General features: G+C 29.7%; 3 protein-coding genes across 3 annotated transcripts in view; 1 reads left to right on the forward strand and 2 right to left on the reverse strand.

Annotated features, from left to right (window-relative positions):
• Window positions 1-11,246: 11,246 nt before the first annotated feature.
• LOC132917854 (myosin regulatory light chain sqh) lies at window positions 11,247-15,161 on the reverse strand. Its single transcript, XM_060978809.1, has 4 exons — window positions 14,982-15,161; window positions 13,479-13,677; window positions 13,186-13,415; window positions 11,247-11,997 (listed from the first exon to the last, which is right to left on the reverse strand). The coding sequence occupies exons 2-4, from the start codon at window positions 13,663-13,665 to the stop codon at window positions 11,893-11,895; spliced, it is 522 nt and encodes a 173-aa protein (XP_060834792.1). The 5' UTR covers window positions 13,666-13,677; window positions 14,982-15,161; the 3' UTR covers window positions 11,247-11,892.
• A 187-nt stretch (window positions 15,162-15,348) lies between these two features.
• On the forward strand, window positions 15,349-27,486 carry LOC132917855 (mitochondrial import receptor subunit TOM20 homolog). Its single transcript, XM_060978811.1, has 2 exons — window positions 15,349-15,700; window positions 26,035-27,486. Exons 1-2 carry the CDS (start codon window positions 15,692-15,694, stop codon window positions 26,545-26,547), a joined length of 522 nt encoding a protein of 173 aa, XP_060834794.1. The 5' UTR covers window positions 15,349-15,691; the 3' UTR covers window positions 26,548-27,486.
• The window catches only part of LOC132917853 (sushi, von Willebrand factor type A, EGF and pentraxin domain-containing protein 1), a 62,423-nt gene continuing 54,986 nt past the window's right edge, over window positions 20,074-27,510 (reverse strand). The window contains exons 5-20 of the mRNA XM_060978808.1: window positions 24,881-24,976; window positions 24,662-24,784; window positions 24,236-24,526; window positions 23,972-24,121; window positions 23,701-23,880; window positions 23,420-23,605; window positions 22,995-23,116; window positions 22,677-22,917; window positions 22,413-22,586; window positions 21,930-22,109; window positions 21,570-21,806; window positions 21,274-21,453; window positions 21,023-21,196; window positions 20,783-20,962; window positions 20,607-20,715; window positions 20,074-20,540 (exon numbers count right to left, since the gene is read on the reverse strand). Coding sequence (XP_060834791.1) covers window positions 20,300-20,540; window positions 20,607-20,715; window positions 20,783-20,962; window positions 21,023-21,196; window positions 21,274-21,453; window positions 21,570-21,806; window positions 21,930-22,109; window positions 22,413-22,586; window positions 22,677-22,917; window positions 22,995-23,116; window positions 23,420-23,605; window positions 23,701-23,880; window positions 23,972-24,121; window positions 24,236-24,526; window positions 24,662-24,784; window positions 24,881-24,976 — 2,864 coding nt within the window. The 3' untranslated portion in view covers window positions 20,074-20,299. The remainder of the gene's footprint in view (window positions 20,541-20,606; window positions 20,716-20,782; window positions 20,963-21,022; window positions 21,197-21,273; window positions 21,454-21,569; window positions 21,807-21,929; window positions 22,110-22,412; window positions 22,587-22,676; window positions 22,918-22,994; window positions 23,117-23,419; window positions 23,606-23,700; window positions 23,881-23,971; window positions 24,122-24,235; window positions 24,527-24,661; window positions 24,785-24,880; window positions 24,977-27,510) is intronic.

Genomic DNA, 27,510 nt, shown 5'->3' on the forward strand with positions numbered 1-27,510 from the left:
TATATTTTTGTATACAAATATATAATACATAATATGATATATGTTATGCGAATCGGGAAGACGGTCCCACACGTCACATACGCCCATTATATAAAGGTACGCGTATTGTCATTGTCTTGCGGGCAGGTCCCCATTGTTGTGTCGAGCGCGATACAAGTCGATTACCGCTCGTTGAACACATCGAAATGGAAAACATAAATATAATAATAAAATTATTTTAATCGTCGGTCGTCGTCAACGGAGTGAAAATCAGCCGCACACACGACGTATTATAGTATTATATATAGGTACATTCAGAGTCCGAAGACTGCATCGCACACGTCCGTCTTATTTCTACAGTGAAAGTCTATTATTCCAGTACATGATATTATTATAGATGACCACCTCCACCTACATCACCTCAATCACCAACGCCGCGGAAACACGCGTTTGTCGTCCTTTTACCGGTACACCGATACACGGGAGATATAAATATACGTATATATATATATGTATATTTAATTTTAATATAACTTACAAGTCTCCTCAATTCGTCTCATTACCTAGATATAAATCATAAATTATAATATATCGATTATTGAACTAGTCAAACCTTCGGGTGCTTTCCCAAATCTGTGATTCTTGTCATTATTCTATAATATTAATCTTTGCACTATTACATTGTATTATAATTATAATTGATGTTTCATTATAAATATAAATGGATTTTTAAATATTTTTTTCCATTCTCCATTCTTCATAAGACCTAAAATAAAATTATCACGATTACTATTATCTGTGATATAATTTATAATCAAAGCTGTTAGCTATCAATATGATTGTACTTAGCTAAAATCAAGTGGTATTTAAATAAAAAGTAAAAATCGATTGAGGAAACGAATACGTCTTAGAAATCACCTCGTACATTTGACATTCGTGTATGCGTTTTGTTGTTATTTATTATTGTTGTTGAAGTGGTTTAACTCGTCATTATGTCATTGTCGTTGTCATCAAGAATGCAATGATAGGTAGATAACATGATACGTGTAATAATATTATATGATGGTTAACGGAAAGAGAAAATGTATGGTATTTCTTGTCTTTCGGCTGACTTCTGATTTATAATATGTCGCATAAGAGCTATATTTTATAGAATTTAGGATATCGTGGTAACTGCTATACCTATATACCAGGCATAATTTAGGACTTGGTTAATAAAACAGACAAACATAATCTAGCTACACATTATAGGTTACAAGTATACGTCTATGCAGGTGTGTGCACCGAAATTTATAACAACTATATTATTATAGTAGAATAGGACATCTGTAAATTATAATTACGCCATTTACGATACTATATTATATATTATATAATATTAAACATACAATTATTACGAGATTACGCCCAAACGCGACATGTACCATCTATAAATGTGTCATGTGTGTAAGTATTGTGTTGCAAAGACAAAGTGAAATTTGCATACAATTTCCCATTTGGCTATACATATATATTTCAATTACCTGCTACTTGTACCTATACATAATAATTATTTATTATGTGCGTACAAATAGTTGAAGCTAACTGTATAATATAAATATATTATTATAATTTCCGTGTGACAACTACAGATATATAAACATTGGATTTCTTCAAATAAAATAAAAGTTTGCACTGAAATAAAACGGAAAACAAAAATACCAAACAACAGTCTCTTTATAAAATAGATGAAAGATAACATCATCAATACAACTCAAATTTTAACCAAAGAAAAAAATACACATCCACGTTGGTCCAGCTCATACCAAACCAATACTGAACTCAGCACTCTACCCAAACATTAAACCTCGCCCAATATATTCAAAAACTTATTTAAAAGTATACTTGATAACTACTAAGACTTCCAGGAAGTATACACTGATGGATCAAAATCTAGAGAAAGAGTATGATTTTCTATAATATTTCCTAATAAAAATATATTATACAATTTACTTACAAATTGTTCCATATTCACACCCGACGCAATAGTTATCCTAATATTCCTAATGGCTGTTGAGATTATATAATCTAAGAGGCATATTATAAGTATATCATCCTTAGCCATTCTCTGAGTACTGTAATAAGTCTACAGAATCTATTCAACTCCGGTGATATTGCTACTAAAATCCAAAACAAACTTGACAAAGCTACTAACTTGAGCAAACATATAGCTATCACATGGAAACCTGGTCACTCGGGAATAGTAAGTATGAAATAGCTGACGAACAAGTTTCATTTACCACTAACAATAATGAAACTCATTTAATTAAACAAATGTCATATTATGTCGACTTAAGCAAATTTATCTACGTTACCACCAAAAACAAATGGCAAAGTATTTGGAACAAACAAAACACAAATTCATTCAAGGTCCCATACGTCCTATATTCATTAACGTAACCTAGACTTCCAATTTTCTCAAACAAATTTGTATAACTGAATTTAAAAACAAAAATGTATTGTTGATTATGAATTCATAATATCATACTCTTACAGATTATTTGATCAACGGGTGACACAAGACAGCTTATAATAGGTGTACATGGCAAGTGATGTATAATTATGTCTTTTATTGTTTGTGGTTCATGATTGCGATGATGCAAGTGGTAGATGATGCAGTAGTAGGTAGGTTGACCGGCAACATTTTATGGAAACCTGACTAAAACGAAATTATTTGCCGCTGCCGGTTCCTAGCTATAGTTGGTATCAGTCAGCGAACACGGTGTGTAGAAATTACAAAGTAAAAATGTTTCATGTAATGTTTCTCTTTTATTTTTTTTTACTCTTTACATAACAACAGTTTTAGTATAAAAATAAAAAATTACAAATCAATAATTATTTTGTAATTTCAGCACATAAACAATGTTTATGCAGTATGTAGGTACACTATATAGGACATAGGTTACCTATATCCACTAATAATAATTAGCGTCGTGTAGAGACGTATTAACACAATATAACTGTAGAAGATGATCAATTATATGTCTTGAAATACAAAACGCGAAATCGCAACACAAATTGCACCGCTTATATTTTGTACTGCGTGAACACGGATGTGAAAATTAAACTTTCATAAGATAATGTTGAAAAAAATTATCATAATTTTGATGACACGATAAATTATTATGATTATCGAAATAATATATAGGTGTGGCATAATAACTACACTAAATAAGAAAAAATAATTTTTGTTAATACCTATTAACTATTAAGTATTGATTGGCGCAAAACATTATAATCCTAGTCATTATAGTCAATACGTTGGTATATGTATATGGTAATAACATAATACACACAAGCACACACATTAATACATGATACATTACCAAGTATGTATTATACAATTATAAGCATATGCATTGTATACCTAGGTAATTTATATAGATTATAATTAGTTTTCTTTTTCATCGCCTTTACAGTTTACATATTATTATGGGTAAATATAAAATAATTAAGTATCAATAACCTATTAAGTGACTTGGTGTTATTGCATGTATGCACATTATTATGTTTATTGTATGCACATTAATATTATTATTGAATTTCTCCGAGTTATTAATTTATGGGAAACTGTGTTGCCCAGTGCGATTAGACGACAAAGTTGTCAAGCGACAAGCACCGTCACCGGTTCAAACTCGGTACCGACCTATAATGCTGCAGAAGGCAACGGGAAATCACTGCAGCACTTACTCCTCCCTATAGTAACATAAACACACAGCAGTCCAATTTCGAGAGAAATTAACTTTAGTGAAATCATACATCATACGCGAAGGTTGTAAACAATTATATAAATATGTATATATATATATATTATATATTAATTTATGATACACACACACACACACACACACACACATATATATATAGCACTAAACAGCATTTACACTACATTTATAATATACTATGTCGATTTTTATTAATGCGTAGATATATAATATTTATATTAATATATACACATATTCTGCAGTACATATACCTAATTATTTATTTATTTTTTAGTTTAATTTCATTGACTGTCAAGCATTGAGCGTTTTACAATAACTCTTTTTCAGTTTTTATAATCCACATAAAAATCGCAATTGAATTCCCCGTTGACGTTCTTCATTGCTTGCGTACCTATAATGTGAATAATAATAATAAAAATAATCGTTTTAATATATGTGTAGTGTATTAGTGTGCATTATGTATTGTTTCATGTAAACATAAATATTACGAAACATTCAAACATTAATATTTTTAATTATATGTATACATATTATACATATGTACAACAATAATAATAACGTAAACTAAATTTATGCAAATTCCATAAGGAATTTAGCGTTTACTTTTAAGAATACGAATTAGTGACCGTGACATTTTTCACATGGCTTATACACTATGAGAACCGATTATTTAAATCGGTTAAAATACACTTTCTGATAGTACGACTGTTGAATAAACACTAACTATTATTAATTTTATTACCCAATCTTGCTAATTCGTCAAATGTAAAAGCAAATATCGTCAAAAGGTAGTGAACGTCTGGACAAATAATCTAAATACATATAATAATATAATATAAAAATACATAAATTACGGGTATTATATGGTATTCTATAGTAAGTCAACAAATAGAATTAGGCATACCTAGTTTAAGTAATAATTATTTTTCAATTAATTTTTATTATTTTAACAATGATAAATAATTATTTTAAAACATTGTAGGTACAGGCAAACAGACTACAAGGCTATTTGAAAAAATGAAATATTTATATTAATAGTCATCAATAAATCGAAACCAAACATGATAAGAGTATATAATATTATGTGGAGTATTAATAGGTATAACTCAATTCACGACCGTTATTGTTTTAAAATAACTATACGACATTTTTTTAGTATAGATATTATGTGATATTAATGTGATACATAAACAAAAAAAATGATCTATTGTCCAACAGTGGCGTATATAAGAATTAATTTTGGAGGGGGGGTATTATAATATTATTATGTTAATTTTCGAGACAGGTTCGGAAAGTGTACAACGTGTACCATACCAAAAATACATTTCCGGGGAGGAGATGAACCCCTAAACCCCCCTATATACGCCACTGCTGTCCAATATAGGTACAGGTAACAGGTACTCTATTATGAAATATTGATAATTATATGGAAATATTTAAATATGTACTTAAATACAAAAATACCAAAATATACTCTAATAAATATACAACTTACATGGCTTCATTATAATCATATTTATATGATAAACAATAGTAGGTACTTACTACACAAGAGGACTTACAAAGTTACAAATAACTTTTCTGTAAGAAAAAATATATTTTTGGTAAGTGATAGTTAATGAAATTCGGCACATTTTATATTTTTATGTCATTACGTTTATAGTAGGTATATGTTATATAAAAATAATGTTTGAAAATTAATTTTTGTCAGTTATAAATAAAAGCATCAAATACAAAATGAGCAAATTGTAAATAGTACTTATTTTTAAGAAAATAATATAATGTGTAATCAGGTATCGTATCGTCTTCGACAATTAAGTATTGATTTTTTGATTAAAAATTCTAACCGTGTGTGGTTTTTACTATTTAATACTATTTTACAAATTATTAAGTATAATGTATTTATACTTACTAATTATCTTTGTATGATTTTTTAAAGAACTCTATTATAACTTTTCGAAACATTTTTATAGAACTAGGTTGTTTAGAACTCAGTCCTAATTATTCATTGTTTGCAGCAATTAATTTGAATATGAAGACAGTTCTTAATAATCCAGATTCCCTATCTTAAATTGCAGATTTTTGGGATCACTATAGTCTATAGATAATTGGAATACCTACTGCCAACTATTTATATTCATATCTGTTCACGTGTTTTTCGTAAATTGAGTACGTATTATAATATTAAAATTTCACCACATAGTATATTATTTATTTGTTTATTTATTTAAATTGCTACCATAAATATAGTATTTACTAAGTGAAAATGAAGTATAACTTTATTGTAAATATATACAATGATACGTATGTATAATAAAAACCATAATTTAACCAGGTGTGCAAGAGGACTTACAAACACGAAACACATTATACTATTTATACTCGCATTACTCATACATTTTTTTACTGGTCATATATAATATGCGATATATTATCAACGAGATAATTCGATTCGCTTTCGATAACGAATGATAATGATATTACAAGGTTTAAAAATAATATATAGGAGTTGGATAGGTACTTACTATATGGGTTACACACATACAAATTCATTAATGGTATCCATGAAATCTAAAAATTGAATTACATTTTTTTAACTTTGCATTTGCTCCAGCAGCATGATATATTCGGTCTATCTAAAGAAGGACATTCGAAACACAATAGTTTAAGATTCAGAGCTGAGCAAAAACTGTACTTATCAGTTATTGATTATACAATAATGAAGTATTTAGAGTGTGTGTTTTTTTTTATGTTTCATATAATTTCTAAGTAAGTAGTAAAAATGCTTCAATGTTACATTATTATTACTTGTAAGGTGGTTTCTAGTACCTAGTGAATTAGTTTGAGTTTGATTACATACAAGTGGAAAATTTTCTGTACTTCAGGAAGAAAATAGGAAAAACGATTTACGCCACACCAGTTTTTAGTGAACTCGATTTTGTTATATATTTCAATAATATAACTAACTATAAATACTTAAAAAAATGTCCCCAAATATTAATATACTAACAAATAACAATTGTTTTTTAAATATAAATATTTTTAAAACATATAATATAGTTGTTAGTTTCCCATGAATATTTTTAAATATCCATCACTAGACGAGGCTTCCAAATCAACTTTCAAAGATATCACGTTTAAAATTCCTGAAAATAAACATTATTAATTTTGATTAGAAAATTCAGAAAATTTCTTACATAATAGTAACCTGTTTCAAACATAATATTATAGAAATGATTTCAACGAATATAATAGGTAGGTACCTACCAGACAAATAAAATTCTACAACCTTATAAATTATAATGGGAATAATATTATAATAATCATTATACAATAAAGTTAAGTATTAAAATAGTGCCGTAGTATAATAGTGTTATAATAATTAAAACATAATTATAAAACTGTATTTTTTTAAATGAAACTTTCGAGTAAAAAGGTACACGCGTGAATGCGTGAGAGCATAGTGAACTTCTTTAAATACATATTACAAATAATATACCTAACAAACTGGATTTTTTCTTCAAACTAACATTTATATTATCGTTATTATCCAAGGCTCAAAAACAATAATATTGAAATAATTAAAACAGAAAACAAAAACTGAAGAATATATCGATATAGATTATAGACTATTTATAGAAAATTAAACAAAAAATAAAAAATATCTAAATATGAAAAAAAAACTAAGTTAAGTTAATAAGTTATTAGTTAGTGATATTAATCTTAACCATAGTTTAATGATTAAACCATTCATCACAATTCACAATTTAAAAAAAATAAATTTAATTCAGATTATTGTTATAAAATATATTTTAGATTCTGATCGGAACTAAAATAATGCTTCGATTTTCAATTTTAAGAGTGGTTTCTGATATCGAATTAGAAGTTTGTACTTATACAGTAAATACCCAATATTTTTCAAAATAACCGCGGGGAAAAAGTAAGCATGTGGATATCGCTCTGCTATACATTAGGTGTCGAGCGATGAGTCACTATTATGAGTTTATGAGTGTGTTAAATTTTAATTCAATGATACATCATTATATACTAACAATCGATTCATTGTAAATATCCTATCGTTTCGTTACTATCGTACAAATTTGAACTTCAAAACTCATATAACTATTAATATGACTTTTCACTAAACTTTTTATTTATTTTAAATAAATAAAACTTACGGGGAATATTATTATTTAATTTTCAAATCTCAGTTACCTAGAATATATATAAAAAAAATTGTTATGAATTTTTAACTATCTATTTTCAAAAGTAACAAATCGTAAATAGTATTGGTTCTTTGAGATAAAAAATAAAAAAATCATTTTATCTACTTTTTTTTTCTTTAAACTTTTTTTTATATCTAGTTTTTGAAAATTTAATGCGAGATTCCTAATATACCCTTTTATTTAAATAGATTACATAACCTAATAAATGGCGAATTTACATTTAAACTATCATAGAAATGCCGAGATATCGATTATAATTTAAATATCGAGATTTTAGATTTTAGATTCTAGATAGCCTGTTGAGTGTTGACCAACAAGTGACAACACGGATCTCACCTAGTTGCTGATGTAAGATTACCTATCTGGTAGCGAGATAATTATTTTATACGGGTCGGTGGCAAGACCGGCGCATCCCAAACGGCTCCCGTCCATTGTTTGCTTATTCCTAAACGGCTCCCGCCGAAAAAAATTTACAAACAAGTTAATTCCCAAACTGCTAACGGTAATACCGCCATACCGGTATACCAATTTGAGCTCCTCTAAGTCTTTAGTATAAGTAAATTAATTTTACGATTTTTTATTTAAAAAACAATAATTATTAATTTTGTTATCTATTTAGTACCTATGTTGAATAAATTATGCATGTTGATTTATATTAAAATATATTATATATTAATATTTATGTATTATTTTTTTTTTTACCGTAACATTTAGGATGTAGATATTACTATCGAGCACTGTATACCGGTATATACCATATAAAATTAATATATAAAACTGAATACTAAAAATATAAGGTATATATTGATAATATCGAAAATACCGAAACATTGAACATAATTTCTATACCGAAATTATATATTATACGAACTCGTGTACTCGACAAAAATATTCGTATGGAGTAGGTATATAAAAAAATTGTGCCAAAAAAATGTAGGTACCTATAATTAAAATTTTTGATTTTTTTAAATATTTTTATATATATACATATTATACATGTTTTACATTTTTTTAAATATATTTTTTTAACTTTTAAATTGAATTCACAATAATACAATAGTATATGTATTTTATATAATTTTTATAATTTACTTAGTGTTCACCAACACATTTTTAACCATGCCTCTTTTGAAACAGTCTGTATAAAGTGAGGAGGAATTTGTGTTACAAAATACCGGAGCTGTTTGAGAATTTACCTTGTCGTACAACCTTTTTCAACGGGAACCGTTTGAGAATTTACTTTTTTGTAAAACGGGAGCCAAATGGGCTACGTCCGGTAGGACGATAACAAATAAGTGCCAATCTTATTTTTTTATAATTTAAAAACATTATTATTTGTGTGGATTTAAAATATTATGAATATTGAATATTACGCAATATCATTTTCAAAATATATAAATACCTACATTTTAAGATATTACTTGGCACGTTTTAATTGTTTTTGCTTATTTTTATGCCTATTCACTTTATTTAACAGGAAGGTGGTATTGACTTAAACGTTTAAAACGATAATATAATATGGTATAATGTATAAATAAATATTGTAAATCACTAAATTAAAATTAAACACATTCATTACAGTAACCCTCGCTTGATACCTAAATAATTGTAATGCACAACAGTGGTATCTGCTTGCCCACCTTTTAAATTATTGATTATTGTTATATTACAATATTTTAATATTGTTTAATAAACAAATTAATAATGTAAATATTTTATTGAAATTTATAAATTATAAATTATATTTTTAATAAATGAATAAATATGTATAGTTCTTATAATCGAGGTAACTACTCAACAGTCAAAATGGCCTACAATTAAGTAGCTCTATCTATCACTATAGATTCGAACTTTTCGCCGCATCAACGAAAAACGTTTTTTAGTGATCGGCATTGAGTACAAAGCATCTCAATTTTTGTAGTTACCTAGTTATACCTATAGGGCTAATATAATGTTTTCATTACAAATTATTTTATTTTTATTTCAAATATGATGCACCTATTTTTTTTTTTTTAAGGGAATTTGAACCACTTGTTTCTAATAAAATGTTCGTATATTATTCCAATTATACAGACATTCCTAGTCATTGGATTACATTTTTGAAAATATATTTTAATTTTAGAATGACTCACTTTTTAGAAATGTTTCTGTAAAAAATATTGGGTATAACAGATTCGGATATTACATACCGTGGTATTATACTATTATGTAAAGATAAACAGTGTATAAACAATTTTATAAGAATAAAAATATGAATAATTTGTTTAGCAAGTTTATAGGGGTTTATTTGAATACATAGGAATATTACAGTGGTAAGACTAGTAAGAGAATATTTATTTTATTTAGCACAGTACCTTGGAACAATGGAGCATTTTGTATATTGTGAGAAAATAATGGCCTTATATCATAGGGGCAACTAGAGCTCTATTTCTGGGTAGGCTAAATTGATATCAGCAACCCATGAGGGCTTTACCCCTACATCACTATTATTGATAACATATAAAACTGGGTGGGCTAAGCCCACCCAAGACCCCCCCCTAGTTGTGTTATACCTTATATATTTTAATTTTGAAACCTGGGTACCTACCTCGTCAAATACATTTTACCAATAAATTATTGTAGGTAGGTATTTATATAAAAATATTTTGATGTTTTGAATTTTTGTTTTATTTTTAAACTATTATATATTTTTATTTTTTGCCACATAATAAGATACTTGTTAATTTTTCAAAAATAAACTTAGCCATTTACAAATGTATCTTAAAAAAATATTAACTTTAAATTTACTTTTTTTTCCCAACAATATTTATAGATTTCTCCATAATTTAACAAGAAATACTAGAAGATTAATAAATAAACTTTGGTCTTTGGTAATGCTTAACTCCTCAAAATGTAGTCCTTTCGTTCAATGGTAAAACAAATGTTAAGTGCTTACTTCTCAATTTTTTCTAAGATTTAAGGTTGGTCTGTGCCAATATGAGAGTGACAAGCAATAACTAGTACTACTATTTATCACAATTTATATAGAAATATATTACAAGTAATGCCAATTGACAGTGGGTGGGTGGGTAAATTTTAGTTACGTTTTACCACTGCTTACGCTTAAAACTAGATTTTGAGTTTGCATTTTCCAACATATTCTACTAATATTGAGCAGTATACAATAAGCAATTTTACACCTGTAATATAATACACATTAACAACAAACTTGTGTTAGTTCTTTGATTAAACTTTAAATCATCAATAATAATTAATATTATTGTAAAAATCCTGAACATTCTTTTATAATTTATTATATTAGGTATACATTCACTTAGTATATACGTTCCAACATTTTTTAAACCCTAGTAATATGTAGTTGTTAAATTTGAAATGTATGGTTTTATTACATGCTTACAGACTAGGCACTGTACCAATGTTTATAATTAGAATTTTAAACAATCTATATAATTATTATTTTTATGTACTTATAGATAAATTTAATAGTTTACGCAAATACAAGTCTTTGAAACATGTATGAAATAAATATGATAGGGAAAGAAATCTACCGATTAGTGAATTTTAATTTTAATCTTAATAAAAGGATAAATTACTATGGACAGTATAGGTAAAAATGTAAATATAAAAACAGATATTTCTAAACCATAAAAAAGATAATATTAAAAAAATTTTGTAAGAACGAGTAACAAAAAAAAAAAAGTTGTATAATATAAATGTAATATTTATGAATGTTTATGAATTAATAAATATAAAACTAAAAAGGTTACATATATAAACTTAATAAATAATTATTTCACCCATTATTAAGTTTGAATTATTATTTAATAATACAATTTTTGATATATTATATAAATATATTAATTTTAATGTTATGTTGAGTAAATGTTTATGATGAAGTATTTTACTTTATATAAAAGACAAAATTAAACTTCATCCTTTTCTTTTGCTCCGTGTTTCAAAATACGTGTAAATTCTATATAGTTGAACATTCCTTTGGAAATTGGAGCTTCACGGTACATTTCATCAACCTTAAAAAGAAAATTTATTAATCTATTATTCATATTACAAAATTGATTGAACCCCTTCACTGATAAGAATAGCCCAAATGCACTAGCCAACCACATTAATATAAATTAATTAATAGGGATAAAAAGTGCTAGGCATTGCATATTTTTTTTTGGAGTTACGAAACATTGAAAGTAAGATACAAAATCGTTTCACACTTCAAATGTTTTAAAAGAACTTAATTTTGCTAATTTATGCACATTTAGTTTTAAGTGCTATTTTGCTTATTTTGAGCCTTAAGTAAATATGGGCATATTTTTATTTAATAAAGAAAATAAGCAATATAACTTAAAGTAACCAAATTAGTATAAATGAAAACATGTATTTTAATTTTTTCGTAATAGGTATGTTGTTGGTTATTATTCGATGACATAGGACAATTTATTCTATTTATTTCCAATAATTTGATTATTTTAAAAAAATGTGTTGACGCATTGTAGGTACTACAATTATCATCATATATATTTATATTTTAGAGCAGGAACAGAAACTTTTAGGTAGTTCTTAGATTCTCGCAACCATTCTATATAAAAAAGTTTTTGATAATTTTATTTTATATTTTATCAATTTTTAGTGCATATTGGCTGTATTGCACCATTTCATAATTAGATAAGACCTACATTTCTATTGAAAATCAATCTAGAATAATTGATCAAGTGATCAATAGTAAACATTTATTGGGTTTTGAGTACAATATTAAAATCTAATAGATTATAGGAAAAAACGATAAATATAACCCATAATATAAAAACACAACAAAATTAAGCTAAATATTGTATAAATAACTTTTTCGGTTTTAAGTCATTTAAATGATTCATTTTACTTAGAAGTTTTTGTCATTTATCTAAACAATCAATTAACATCCACAATTTTGTATTATTATTATAAAAACTAATTGAAAGTAGAGGTAGAAAACTCTGAAAACTATATACAATATTAATAAATAATAAAACGCCAAACAGAAAATGATGAGAAAGAGAAAAAAAGATAGAAAATTGTTGAGCAATAATTCTATAGGTACATCACTAGTCTTTAATTATTATATGATATTTTTTAATGTTTAAAAACTTGGGAGTAGATTTTTAATAATATTTTATATAACATTTACATTTATGTTGCAAGCTGAAATAATAAATATAAATAATACATACGTCTTCATCTGTAAATCTATCTCCCATAGTAACTAAAAGCTCTCTCAAACGTTCTTCATTAATTACGCCTTCATTGTTTTCATCAAAACAACCAAAGGCGTTTTTTATTACATCTTCAGGATCTGTACCTTGAAGTCTTTCTCCAAATAATGTTAGAAACATAGTAAAATTAATTGGGCCAGGTGCATCATTCATCATGCCTTCTAAATAATCATCGGTCGGATCTTTGCCTAAGGATATACATATAATTTTTAATTTTTTTTTAATATTTAGAATAAGAATAGTTAATATACCTAAAGAAGCAAGCATATCATGCAAATCTTCTTTGTCAATGAATCCGTCACGATTTTGATCTATCAAATTAAATGCTTCCTTGAACTCTTGTATTTGTGCTTGCCCAAACATGGCAAACACATTTGACGTAGCGCGCTGCGCTCGTTTCTTTGTGGTTGCCCTCCTCACTGCCGTTTTCCGTGACATGCTTGATTCGCTCTATAAAAATAATCTTAAAATTAATATACACTCAAGAAAATCAAGTATTCTAAAGTTACTGAATTCATCACTTGTTCCATTATAAAAAATTATTTAATTTTACACAATATTATAATTTTAAGTTTTTTATTCTAAATTATACACAGTTGTTACGTAAGTTAATGCTTCACTATTCTTAAAATTATTCTCAAAAATATTGACTTACTAATCAAATGAGTCATAAATTGGTATTTCAGATAAAAACTTTGAATGATTCATTTACATTCTTATGGATACTATTATGCAAGATTATTTAAAAAATATGTAAGAAATGTATTCTATTTTTCAAATAAAACTTCTGTTCATGCCATTTATGGTCATCACTAAATAGCAACAATTAATTTTGACCTCTTTAATGTCCATTATAATGATATAACTTCACTATAAAAGGATTTAGGTGACAAGGGTCATATTTTATTGGGTTCCCACTCCATTTAGACTAGATTAGAAATTCAAGGATGTGAATTAAATTGTATAAAAATATATTCATTTCTACATACCTATATTTATGAAAAATTAACTAAAAGACAAAAAAAGAACATTTTTAGTAATTTAAATGGTAAAAAAATATTCATTATTATACAAAGAATACAGTCCTAAGTTAACGACTACAAATATGTAACTAGTTATCACTTCTTATTTAAATTATTTTAATAAAGCCGGATAAAAAATTATTATTAAACAAAAATAAGAATAATATCAAGAATGATAAAACAGTACAATGTTTAAATATTGTTTATAAATGATAACTTTTATTAAATTATTGTTTCTTTTGACATTTTTAAAATCATTAACGTTGTTATACGTATATACGTAGATACGTACACAATCAGTAAAAGAGAATGTAGTTAAACGATGATAAATGTAAAAAGAAATGTCAACATGGTTACTTGTTGAAAAGATTAATCCATTACGACATTAAATTATTATCAGCTTTAAGATATTCAACAATTTCTCTAGTTATTATGGTTCAAATAGGCATTAGGTAGTAGGTATGTCAGAGTAAACGGACGATTCAAGGACGAAACGCGTTTTAATGTTTTGCTCGTCATATACGACACTACGACATGTCGTCTTACGGTCTTAAGACTGACATAGGACAAGGACTCGTCGGAAAGAAACCGTCCGAAACAATGAACGATTAAACAAATGATAACAAACCAGTTATATAGGCCAACACAATAAAAATTAAAAAATAGTAATACTATCGCGCCGCTGGTAGTTACTAAACATAGCTTAAAAGTGTTGTCGCGCGGCATACTCACAATTTTGAAGTCTAAAAAGAAACAGATTGAAGGAAAAAATGGTTTTGCGTTGGGCGGTCGGTCGGCAAAGGACACGTCGTAGAGCAGTTGTAAACGTTTGACGTACGGAATGCGAATGAGTCCGTGGTCGTGGTGCAAGGGAATGGACGCGGCGACGACGATGAGTCACGGCTATGGTGAGCGGGTGGTGGTAGATTTCTCGGTATAGATGATGGTATTATTGTTTTTTAAACACGACGATGCGATAAGAGGACGCAACGTTATCGCGTACGGAGGAGACCGATAATAGCCGACCGAGGCCGACTACACCACTGGTTGGTTTCACTCCTAATGTGGACGCACTGAATAATGAAATACTGAATTCATTATAGTTTTTTATTCTCGTTTTCCGCCTGTTTCGCCGATATTGTCGGCCTCAGCTCTATATAGTATTTATTATCTACTGTATTATTGTTCCATAGACTACAATCCGTAAACCTCTCACATCTTATCGGTATCGTCAAATTTGCTCATTGCTAGTCCAGATCGGGCACCACACGTGCGAATCGTGCGATGAATTGATCGGTTTTTGGACTATTCAGTTGTGTCTTTCATGTGCCAGCAGCGGTGCACTATCAAGCGGACGACACACCACCTCGAGAACAGTCTACAGACGATAACTTGGCGCGTGTTTTGATTTGGACGTCGACGATCGTTCAGGGAGGTTCGCCATGATAACGGTAAGTGAAAATCTACAAACCGTCGGTCTAACGATGATTATTGAACGCCGCTTGGGCGGGGAAACGAATTCACGTGGATAAAATCGTACAGAAAAATCTCGTCGGCCGCTGCTGCCGGTACAACACGTATTTTACCATTTATGGAAACGGCGTAGTGAAAGTTCGTAACGGGTCACAAATGATACTTTATATGGTCATGTTTCGATACTTTACACCGCGTTCGGCTCCAACGCCGCCGGGTCCACTTGTGCCCTTCCCCTCCTCGTCCATCGCTTCGAAACCGAGACATTTCTGGAGCCTGGTGTTATTGATTTTTTTTCGTCGCGGAGTCCAAATAACGTGGTGTAGTGTAACATTGACCTTGACCCTCCCGACTCCCGCAATCAAAAAGTACTGCTGTACAAAGCCTCTTCCCCTGGAATATCAATATTGTTATTCTTAACCCACATATTGATGCCCCAATATTATGTTTATGGGACTATTATAATTCGAATACATTTTACCTTCAAATGTAGGTACTTACTACGATGAATGGATTTGAATTAAAACCAGTTTGTTAAGACTTACCTACATTAAATTCAAAATTAAAAGAAAAAAAATCAATTTACCTTCTTATTATTTACTCCTATTTTTCATACCTGATAATTTTTATAATGAATATTTGATGAAATATATAGTAAAATAAATAGACATATATTATTATTAGTATTTTTTGTGTTTTGATACATGTAAAACATAAAGGTATGGTATCTCTTTTAAGAAAAATGTATTAAATACTACCTATTTATCTATCAGTGATACACTGCACTGATACCTACCAAAACAAAATAACGATGTCTGTTATTATTCTGTTTGTAAAAAACAATAAATTCTAAAAATCAATATTTTAAAGTAAAACATTATGATATCTTGTTGTATGCGCTCTACTGCCCAATTTATATCTTAATTATCAACAAATTTAACGTATTTCTGAGAAACATGGCACAGGTATTTTAATATTTATTTATTGTTATTTTTTTCTAATTATTTTTGAATTTATGATTATTTATGATAATGAAATGAATAACAAGATGATCACAAACAATGATAATATAAAATAATTTTTAATAATATATTACTTATGTATAAGCATTTTTGTTTGTCATTAAAACCACATTGACATTGTTCATTTATTAAGAGAGTATATTGTCTAAGGTCTTAATATAGTTATTGAGTGGTAATGGTAAAATACGGTAAAGTGCAATCAAACAGTAAAGTGCATACAAAAAACATTGTTATTCTTAATACTTAAAGAGTAAGTATTTTTTGAATATTTATTATTTTTATTTCTACCTACCTACATGATAGTTTATGTAAGTGTGATTAAGTATTTTAAACATCTTTTAACAGAGATTAGTTTTGTTGTTGATTATAGTATAATCATTATACTATTACAAATGTGTAGGCCTTGTGTTTTTTAATATTAAACTATTTACATTTGTTTTGCCCTTGTTTTGTATTCCCATAGAATACTTGTCTTGTCTAAAACAAAATTTAAAATTATATGTCTAAAGGCATTAAGGAGCTTATGCCACAAATAACTCCACCTTAAGAAATAAGAAAATTGCAATTTCTTATTCAATCTTTTAGTTACCTATGTCAAAAATCAGTGAACATAAAACATTTTATGTTAACACACAATATTAGGTATTTAATAATGTAGGATATAAGTATATTTGTATTTTGGGATACACTGGCTGTATTGTTATTTATCACTTAAATTGTATGTCTTTAAATGTTTGAATTCTAAAAATAGATGAAAATGTGGTAAATTTCTAGTGCCACATCTTGGTATAGAGTATAGACTCATCAGACTAGAATTCAAGTGAAAAATACTTTAGTTTCACACCTGTTGTTTTACTGCACACATTTGTACTTGTAGACATCAACAAATTATGATTTTTTCAAGTATTCGAATTGTTTCTTTGTCTTTCTCAAATCCCTTCCTTGCCAAAATTAAAAATGATATACCTATATATTAATTATGTATTATAAATTATATTGATCAAAGTATCAAGTGCACATCTCTAATAACACATTAGGTGTATAATTGTAATTTATATCCATAAAATGTTCTTATTTTTTTGTTCTCGTTCTTATTTATTTATTTGAATATTATATATAAATACTGTATTATATTTTAAATTTATATTTACATCATATAAGTAGGTATTATATAATATATATATATTTAATAGTTTATTGTTTCAATTGTGATTATTAGTTATTATTGTTTATATAATATCTTGAGTATGATACATAAGTAAACATTATAAATTCATTTAGTGAAATGAATAAGTGGCGCTAAAAGTGAATGTGATATCGTGTAATGTATTTGTAAATATAAAATATTATATGTTATAAATACCTTATTACTATATATCCCAATGCAATAATAAGTTAACTCAACTACCATCTGAATACCTTCTAATTGATAATTTTGTAGTTTCTTACTACCATAATTAACACAGGTAGTAATTTGTCCCAAGTTTTAAACAGTTTAAGTATAAATACCAATAATCCTTTAGAATGATATAGACTTTTGCAATCTTAAAAATTAATTTATTACCCATAAATTAGGAAGTTTCAATTAAACTTATTACTTGACAAATATTTTATATTAATAAATAAAATTCTGATTTCTTGGAATTTGAATTTGTTTTTATCAAAATCAGTGATAGTTTAACCTACATTAAGCAAAAACATGTGATTTCAACAAGTTTATTAATTTTAATGTGATAAAGAGTTTGTTTAAACAATAAAGGAAATAAACTATTGTGAGTCCTTGAGCTTAATAAAACACTAGTCACCAACTAAATGCTCTAAATATGGACTCATAATCAACCTTTCCTTTTTTCCATAAACATTTATATGAAAAGTTCAGATAGTTAGATAACTTAAATCATAATTTTATTTAAAAAATAATATTATATTAAGTATTAGGGCAATGATATTATAAATAATGTATACAAATAAATTGTACCTGTATATAATGATTCTTATTTCAAAACTGATCACTCGTTCATTCAATAAATACATAGTTTGTTTTTCATTTTGAAAAATCTGAGATATATTTAATATTAACAGATTTTATTGTCCTTATTTTTATAAACCTGGGTTGATTGAAATATTCAAAAACACTATCAACACTTCATTTATTAAATGAAGATTAACACTTTTGCATTCATTACCGGAAAGAGAATATTTTTTTTTTCAAAATTCTAGTGTTTAAATATTTAAGTAATTGTTATTTCATTAATTCATTCTAAGGTAGGTATTTCAACTTTAAAGAAATATTTGTGTCAATTTTACCTATCATATCATTTTAGAAAGACAAAAATTAATATAGATTTATTAACTGTAAAAATAATAACATTATTTATATTATATATTGCTTTGTTTGTTATAAATTTATAAAAAGTGATACCTATGTCCTTAATGTGATGTAAACATGCATTATAATAATTATATTATAATGTGTGACTAACCAATGCTTACTTTTATTGATTTGTTTTTACTTAAAATTAATTAACATTAAAGGTTGGTATTATTTTAATGTGTTTTGTGAAACAAATCATAATTCAAACAATCCTCTGTAGTTTTTGAATTCTGTCATCTTCTTTTTTATTATTTATATATGAAATGTACTATACTAACAAGTAATAGTATCTCTTCTTAGTCTTCTTGCTCTTAAATGTTTATGATATCATGAAAGTTTTTTAAAAATTATGTTCCTCCGTTTGTTTTAAACATACTATACTATAATTCACATATTCTGGACTTCATTCATTCTTGAGTATTAATTATACTTAAAGTCCTATGTTCCGTCTTTATTCTTTTGATTAACAGATTTAATGATTTATTCAAAATCTCCTTAAATTCATAGAATTTTATGTTAAGTAATTATGTTTTATTATTGATATTATTAAATATTTAGAATAGAAAAAAATTTAACTAATTTTTATTTCTTTTTAAATTTATCGAATTTTAATAACTTCAACTATAATATAAGAACAACAACCTCATTCAAATTATTTTCCATTATTTTCTTTATTGTATATTAAAATACTCAACTTAGTAGGTATATACTATAGTATATATATATATATATATACCCACTATTCATTATTATACATTTTTGACAAATATTTAAGTTTTATTTTATTCCATTAACCATAATTATGATCTATAAGTAATAATAAATTGAAATTTAAACCAACCAAACATTTATCACAAGACTACAGAAAATACTTCATATACTTAGGTATATTAATTATGACTTATTTAAATAACTCACAGCTCACTTTTTTTACAAATTAAATAATAATTACATATTTTTATAAACAATATAATTTAAGTTTATTCATATAATATTTGATCAACTTAAATTTATACATAGGTACAAAAACGACCCGAGTTCTTTTATTCTCCATTTTTTTTTTAATGTATTACACATATTTTACCAATTCAATAGTATTACTAACTTTGTACATTAAATATGAATTTATATTTACAATAATAAAAAATATTACAATTATCTTATACCATTAATTTGGAACATTATCGAATAGCTACACCATTAATTGTTACAGTGGCCCCAGAATGGTCTGATTTTGCTTTAGAGACCGGCGATGGCTCATAGTAGCTGTTTGGTTCATCATATGTGTAGTCTGTTACCGAATCATAGATATGATTCTGTACGTCACTTAATGAAGCGTATGACATGACTGCCGTATTCTGTTCTTCTTTACGTACTGCTCCTTCGACGTTTTCTGTATTTTTTACTGGAGTCGGCCGTTTTCTAATAAAAACGATAATAAAATGATTTTGGATGGTATATTTAATTTGTTAATTTTAAAATACTCACAGTCTTAAATAAATTAAGGCGAGTAGTATGACTAGGAATAAAACAATGCCGCCTCCGACAGTAACAGCTAGACCTAAGGTTCTAGTGTCGCTTATAACTGCACCTATCGCTACAAAAGAAAATTGTTATTATTATTACTTTATTACTAAGCAGGCGTACGGTTAGTTTTAACTCACGTTGGCAATATGGTTGTTCTCCTGACCACTGAGCGTCGTCCAAACATTTTCTCATGTAAGGACCCATTCTTTGGAAATGAGGTACACAGTGGTATTCTGCAGCACTGTTGTATGTCGTGGTATCGTTCATTATTATGACTCTACCATTTTCAATTGGACCTGGATGCTTACAATCTACCACTAAATTTTCAAAATAATATCGTAATTATTAAGGAATAAAGTATTTTTATATTTATTTACTTTGACAAGTTGGTGGTCTACCGCTCCATGATCCTTTTGGCAAACAATGTCTCGTAGTGTTGTCTATCGTGAAATATCCTCGTGGACATGTGTATTCCGCTATCCCTCCGACAGTTCTCGATGCTACCCTGACGGTTAGACTATTTTCGCTCTTGAGCTCGTCGCAATTTATTTCTTAAAATGCGGTCGAAATGTGTAAGTTTAACTTGGTATTTTAGATTTGATAATTTATATTATAATTCATATCTTACCTTGACATTTAGGCGTTTCTGAACTCCATGTACCGTTTTCAAGACATAGTCTTCTGCCATGTCCGTCAAGTTGAAAGTGATCATCGCACTCATACAACACCGCCGAACCGTAATATGTAACGTTAGACACTAAATTGAATTTTCCATTGTCGATACTCTCGGGAGTTCCACAGTCGACGTCTAATAAAAAATTGAATTAAAAATATTTACCTCATACCTTTATAAACCTATTATTATTATTATTATTATTATTGATAAATTATCACTAATCAGTGATAATTATATTTAAAACTTACAAAGGCATTGCGGTATTACACCTGTCCACGAACCGGTGTCATCGCAATTGCTTATCGGTTCACCGACGACTTTGTATCCTCGTTCACAGCGGTATTTGACTAGAGCGCCGATCTTGTACGTAGATGTAGATACAGCATCAGACGAAGTCCTTATTAAAGTTCGTCCGTATAAACGATCGTTACCCGTTACCGATAGTACACTGTGTTCTGGTAAAATTGGTTCAGGGCATCTTATTTCTTAAAAAATCAAAAAGTTATTTTCAAACTAAACACCTTGTCGCTGTCTTAATCACCTTAATTTATATTCAGTGTCCCCCTTGGATTTTTTTGATAAAATAATAATTATAGTGAGTTTGTTACCTTCGCATTTCGGTGCAGTCCCACTCCACGCTTGATTTTCAAGACAACGTCGTATCGCTGTTCCGGTCAATCTATAGTTATTGCTGCAACTATATTTGACCTCACTGTCGAGATGTGTGGAGTCGTTGGAATAATGTAACGTACCGTAAACTGGTGGTGTGAGTTTACCACAGTCAATGTCTGCATACAAAAACAATACATTATATTATAATTATTATAACAATTGTTTAAGGCTGAAATGTGTATCACAGATAATATGCTTAGTATTGTTTACCCATTTATAATGCAGTAAATTTCGCTTAATATAACCACCGATTAATAAAATTCACCATTTATTAGTAACCATCGATTAATAAATTCAAACCACTCAAACCTTGACCCGTACCACCGTATTCACTGATCTTATTAAACGAAATTTTCTGTTGTCAATATATAAGGGCCAGTTTTTACGCATATACCTATAATATTAGTATTTAAACTCACATTGACATTCAGGCGGTGTCGCACTCCATTCGCCGTTGTTGTTGCACTGCAACGTGGTCGTGCCGATCAATTTGTGACCCGGGTCGCAGTGGTATTCGATGCTTGAGTGGATATTGAAATCGTAACCAACTACGTAACCTCCGGTAGGCACTTCAGGCTCTTGACATGTGATCACTATTGTTCCAGAAAAACCGCAAACGATTTTTTTTTTTTAACAAAAATGAATAGGTTAATCAATTATTATAATATAATTTTTATACTCACGTTGGCACGTGGGTGGGTCAGCGGACCATTTTGCTTCTTTAGTACAGATCTGTCGGCGGCTGGTGTGGGGCTGGAGCCAGTAGTCTTGTTCACACGTGTACTCTACGATACTACCGTGTGTTGTAGTACCATTTACTAGCGAAGCCAGTCCGTTTTCGATGATTTGCGGAGGTCCGCAATCCACGAACCGGCATACCAACGGTTTGCCAGACCATTCACCTCCTAGTCCGCATTTCAACTCCTGTATAGATAAATAAATACATCGTAAAATTTCGATAAAAACTGTATAACATATTACACAAAGAACACTACACTGACCTGCTGTCCGCCGACGGCTACGAATCCCTGATGACAGGAATAGACGGCAACGGATCCAGCTTTATGACCCGTAGCGGTGACAGCGGCTCCCTGCACTTCGGGTGGGTCTCCACACCAGTCGACTACAGTCAATAATTGAAATATTAGATGAAATATAATCAACTAAAATTGTGTGCATTTATTCAAACAACCCAAAATTATTTTTATCTTTTATAAAAACTTTTATAATATCGATCATATTTAATAATTTAGACAAAATACAATGTTTTTAATAATTTATTAACTCTATTAAAAAGATAAAGTTTAGTTAATCTATAAAAAAAAACTACGTTAAATAAATAAATTAAAATCAATCTAATTATGAGTTGTTACTTAATGTCCACCTTGCATTGTCACCCAGCATATAGATAATTATTTGTACGTACATAGACATTGCGGAGTGCGCCCACTCCATTTTCCGTCTTCAGTGCATGTCCTCTTGGCGTCACCATTCGACAGACTGTAATTCTGGTTACAAGTATATCTGGCGATTGATTTGAACGTCGTCTTGCCGTTGTCTTCTAGTGTTATGGTGCCATTTTCTATACCGTTCAACGGTCCACAATCGACGTCTATATGTATACCGTTGTTAAATTGTCATATAGAATAGTTATATTTTGATCAGAATTTTTAGATATTTTGGGCAATGGGTCACTATCATACTTACATTTGCACGATGGCGCTGTCCCAGTCCAAAACCCATTAGAGCTGCACGTCCTCTTAGCCGAACCCTGCGTGGAGTGTCCTTCCGGACAAACGTACTCAATTACTGACGACACCTTAAACGTATACGGGCTCACAATTGTACTGTTCACCTTGATGTCAGGACTCCCACAGGTTGTTGGTGCTGTATGTAAAAATGCGTTATAATTAATAAACTGTCAGTATGATAAATATCTACAGATTGAATTTAGTTACGCGTTGTATGGAACACTCACTATATTGACAAATCCAATGTAAATAATCCAAATTACATCCTACGTCATTCCACAGCCATTCGCGGCCTCCGTCGAGCACTACACAATTCTGTTCGCCATTATAGTTATTTGGTTGATCTTTTCCCCACGTGGGTTTCGTTATCACGTCACCTACAGCAAGTAAATCAATAAGGTATTATATTATTGATATATATACATTCCGTTCCTCGTCTGGATCATAATAATATTCATATTATAATATTATATAACATGCTATATTCTTACCGTTGACCCATTTCCACGTCCTGGACGTAAGGCCAGGTTCTTTTTGCGCTCCGATCCAGATCAACTGGGTCTTAAGTCGGGATTTCCGTCGCTCAAGCTCTGCGGCCAGAAATGTGGACGCTGACCCCCGGAATCCGTGCACAATGTCGCCGCCCGTAGCCTGACATTTTTGCCGAGCATCAACAAAAGACGCGCCTCGATTCACATTAAACTCGTAACATTTATTGTCGAAAACGGCTACGTCCGTTTGCGCTGACGAACTGCCCGGCGCGCAGCGGTCGATAGAAAATTCTATAAACAGGTTCAAAACCACAATAAAATATATAGTTTCATTAAAAAAAAATTAATATAATATGAGGTCGTGTTACCTCTAAAAGTTACATTTTGGATTTACCCTTAATTAACACAATATACCTATAAACTAACCTTCAGTAGAATATACTTCAACTTCGCACAGGGACAGCGATCCTTCAACGCCAACCAATTGCAGAAATACATGTTGTCCGACGATTTGTCGTGCGCAGCTAAGGATTTTTGTTGTGCCTTCCTCTGTAAGAGTTGTATAATTAGATCGACTGTCGTAACAGTAAGGGCCATGTAACAGTTGGACCAGTTGTCTCTATATTTGTAGTTCTAAAAACTTACCGATCGTTCCCGGAAACCAAGAACACAGTGGATTCCTTTGTAATTCCGCACTGCTATTCCCGACCCTGATCTCTATGTCTTGCAAAGGCTGATGACCTGTGCACACAATATATATATCTCGTTAGTACATTCTTAAAATAAATATAATGGTTTTAATTTTCCAATATATCCAATAACAGATACATATTACATTAAATTTGTGAATCATGGTCGATTTTCCGTGATAAGTAAAAATTTCGTTGGATGTTGACTGAGTAAGGGAGGGGGTGAAATTGTTGTGAATTTCGAGGCTGAAGAAATAAATAAAAATAGTAGATACTCAACTTTATCGGTTTAAAAAAAACTATATGTTATATTTTTTTGCCGAGAATTATTGTTAGTATCAAGGTTCAATGTATTAGTTGACCGTGTATATTTTTCCCCATTATAATTATTATATTATGATGTATACAAAGCGCACATGAAAAAAATAATAATTAAATTGGGTGTGGCGTGCAAATGATCCACATAGTCATGTTCTTCTACTGCACTGCAATTTGGTGAAGGGCAAATATGTCCTTCGCTCGTTATATTCTGCTGGTTATAATAGCGAACAAAAACGTTTAACCGTATGAGTTGTATGAAAAAAATGGTCGTGGGCGATACTACAGCAGCACGACGGCGTCAGGTTCATTATCATCGTAACTTGAAACTAGTTTTTGTATAAAAATATGAGGTATCTGTTATTTAAACGTCCCAACAACTATAATACACAATCTCCTGCACAGATTTATTTATTTTTATTGTTATTATACGTTGTTGTATATTTTTCTTTTGATAACGTCACACGTCGCATTCGTATAACTACTATGACTACACACACCACGTAGGTAACGACTGCAACCTTCCGACGCGCGCGGTCAAAAGATCGTATCTATACGTTGTTTCGTATTTAAACCGCAATTAGGTCTTAGGTACACGTCGTCGAAACTTGGAATCGGGTCCTTGGATTTTTGACATGCTTATAGATCGAAATCGGCCGACAAATTTCGTTTATCGTGTCTATCGAATTTTACGTTTGAATGAATATCACATATTATGCGTATACAACGATACTAATAATATAGAACTTATGAATTTGCGTGTGTTTTATATTATTTTTACTATGTCCACAGACCGAAGTCTCAAAGACCGCCATCAGCGCTGCCGCGGCAGGCATCGCGGGCCTGTGCTTCGTCGGCTACTGCATTTACTTCGACCGGAAGCGTCGCAGCGATCCACACTTCAAGTCAAACCTGCGCAAGAAGCGACTGCTGGCCAAAGAGCACGAGCTTGCGGCGCGGGCCGCCAAGTCAGCGTTCCCGGACTTTACCGATCAGCAGGCTGTGCAGCGGTTCTTCTTGCAGGAGGTGCAAATGGGCGAGTCGTACTTGGAACAAGGTGACGCTGTCCGCGGTGTCGAGCACCTGGCCAACGCGGTAGTGGTGTGCGGCCAGCCCACCGAGCTGCTCAACGTCCTGCAGCGCACGCTGCCCGACCCCGTGTTCGAAATGCTCATCAAGAAGCTGCCGGAATTGGGCAAGAACCTGATGCGCAGGCAGCCGCCACAGCAGCCACAACAACCGCCGTCGTCTTCGACATTTGGCGGTCCGGTCATCAGCGAGCTGGACGTGTCCGACGTCGAATAGTGTTTTTTTGTCGATTATTAATATATGTCGTTACGATGATAATATTATAATATTATTATGCTGTAATTCGCGTGTGCAGTGTACAATAATATCGTATAGACGCCACCACACTGCCTCCCTACACCATCACAACCACCCTGCGCGTTTTCGTGTAATATTGTAATTTGATTATTATTATTTTTTTTCAATAATAAATTTATTAGATACAAAAAAAAATATAGACTGTCGCTGTAGAAAAAATATTTTATTTATATATATGACGACGAGTGTTCAGCGGTATTATACACGATAAATAATAATAGTAATAATAATAATAATGTAAGTTTTTTTTAGCCCGATGACTATCTGTCGTTTGTCGTGAGTAGTTTCACCGCATATTACTGGCTACTCACCGTGTTCGGGGGCGATGGTGGTAGCGCAGTTTAAGCACTATTTTAGGGTGATGGTTTTCGGGTAATCGTATTTTTATTATTCATAACGTACAAATTAAAATAATGTATAAAATCGTTCATCGTCGTTTACTAATTCCTGACCCTGAAATTGTTATCATTATGTATACATTATATGTCCCGTTACAAACATGTCAAATAAAAATATTCACGAAAAACAGCGTCTTATTGTCGTTATTACACTGTTATAATGTTATTATTATTATTATTTTTTATTACGAATACGTGGCTAACCTAGAAGATAAAACGTTTTGCCGTATATATAGGTAAAAAAAAATTAATAAAAATATATATTATATTAATTATAGTTATAGCCCGTGCACGGGGTAGGTAGTATAGATGTGAAATGAATTCGGACGGTTATTTTTTTATTAGATTCGCTCGTCCACGAGCTGTTGTTTATATTTTGATCGAAACATATTAAAAGCAATAATAATAATATTATATTATACGCCATTTTTTTGTAATTTAAATAAAAATTTACATGAAATCACATTGTTTTATTGTTTGTTAA

The sequence above is a fragment of the Rhopalosiphum padi genome, chromosome 1, assembly GCF_020882245.1.
Source record: "Rhopalosiphum padi isolate XX-2018 chromosome 1, ASM2088224v1, whole genome shotgun sequence".
Classification (NCBI taxonomy): domain Eukaryota; kingdom Metazoa; phylum Arthropoda; class Insecta; order Hemiptera; family Aphididae; genus Rhopalosiphum; species Rhopalosiphum padi.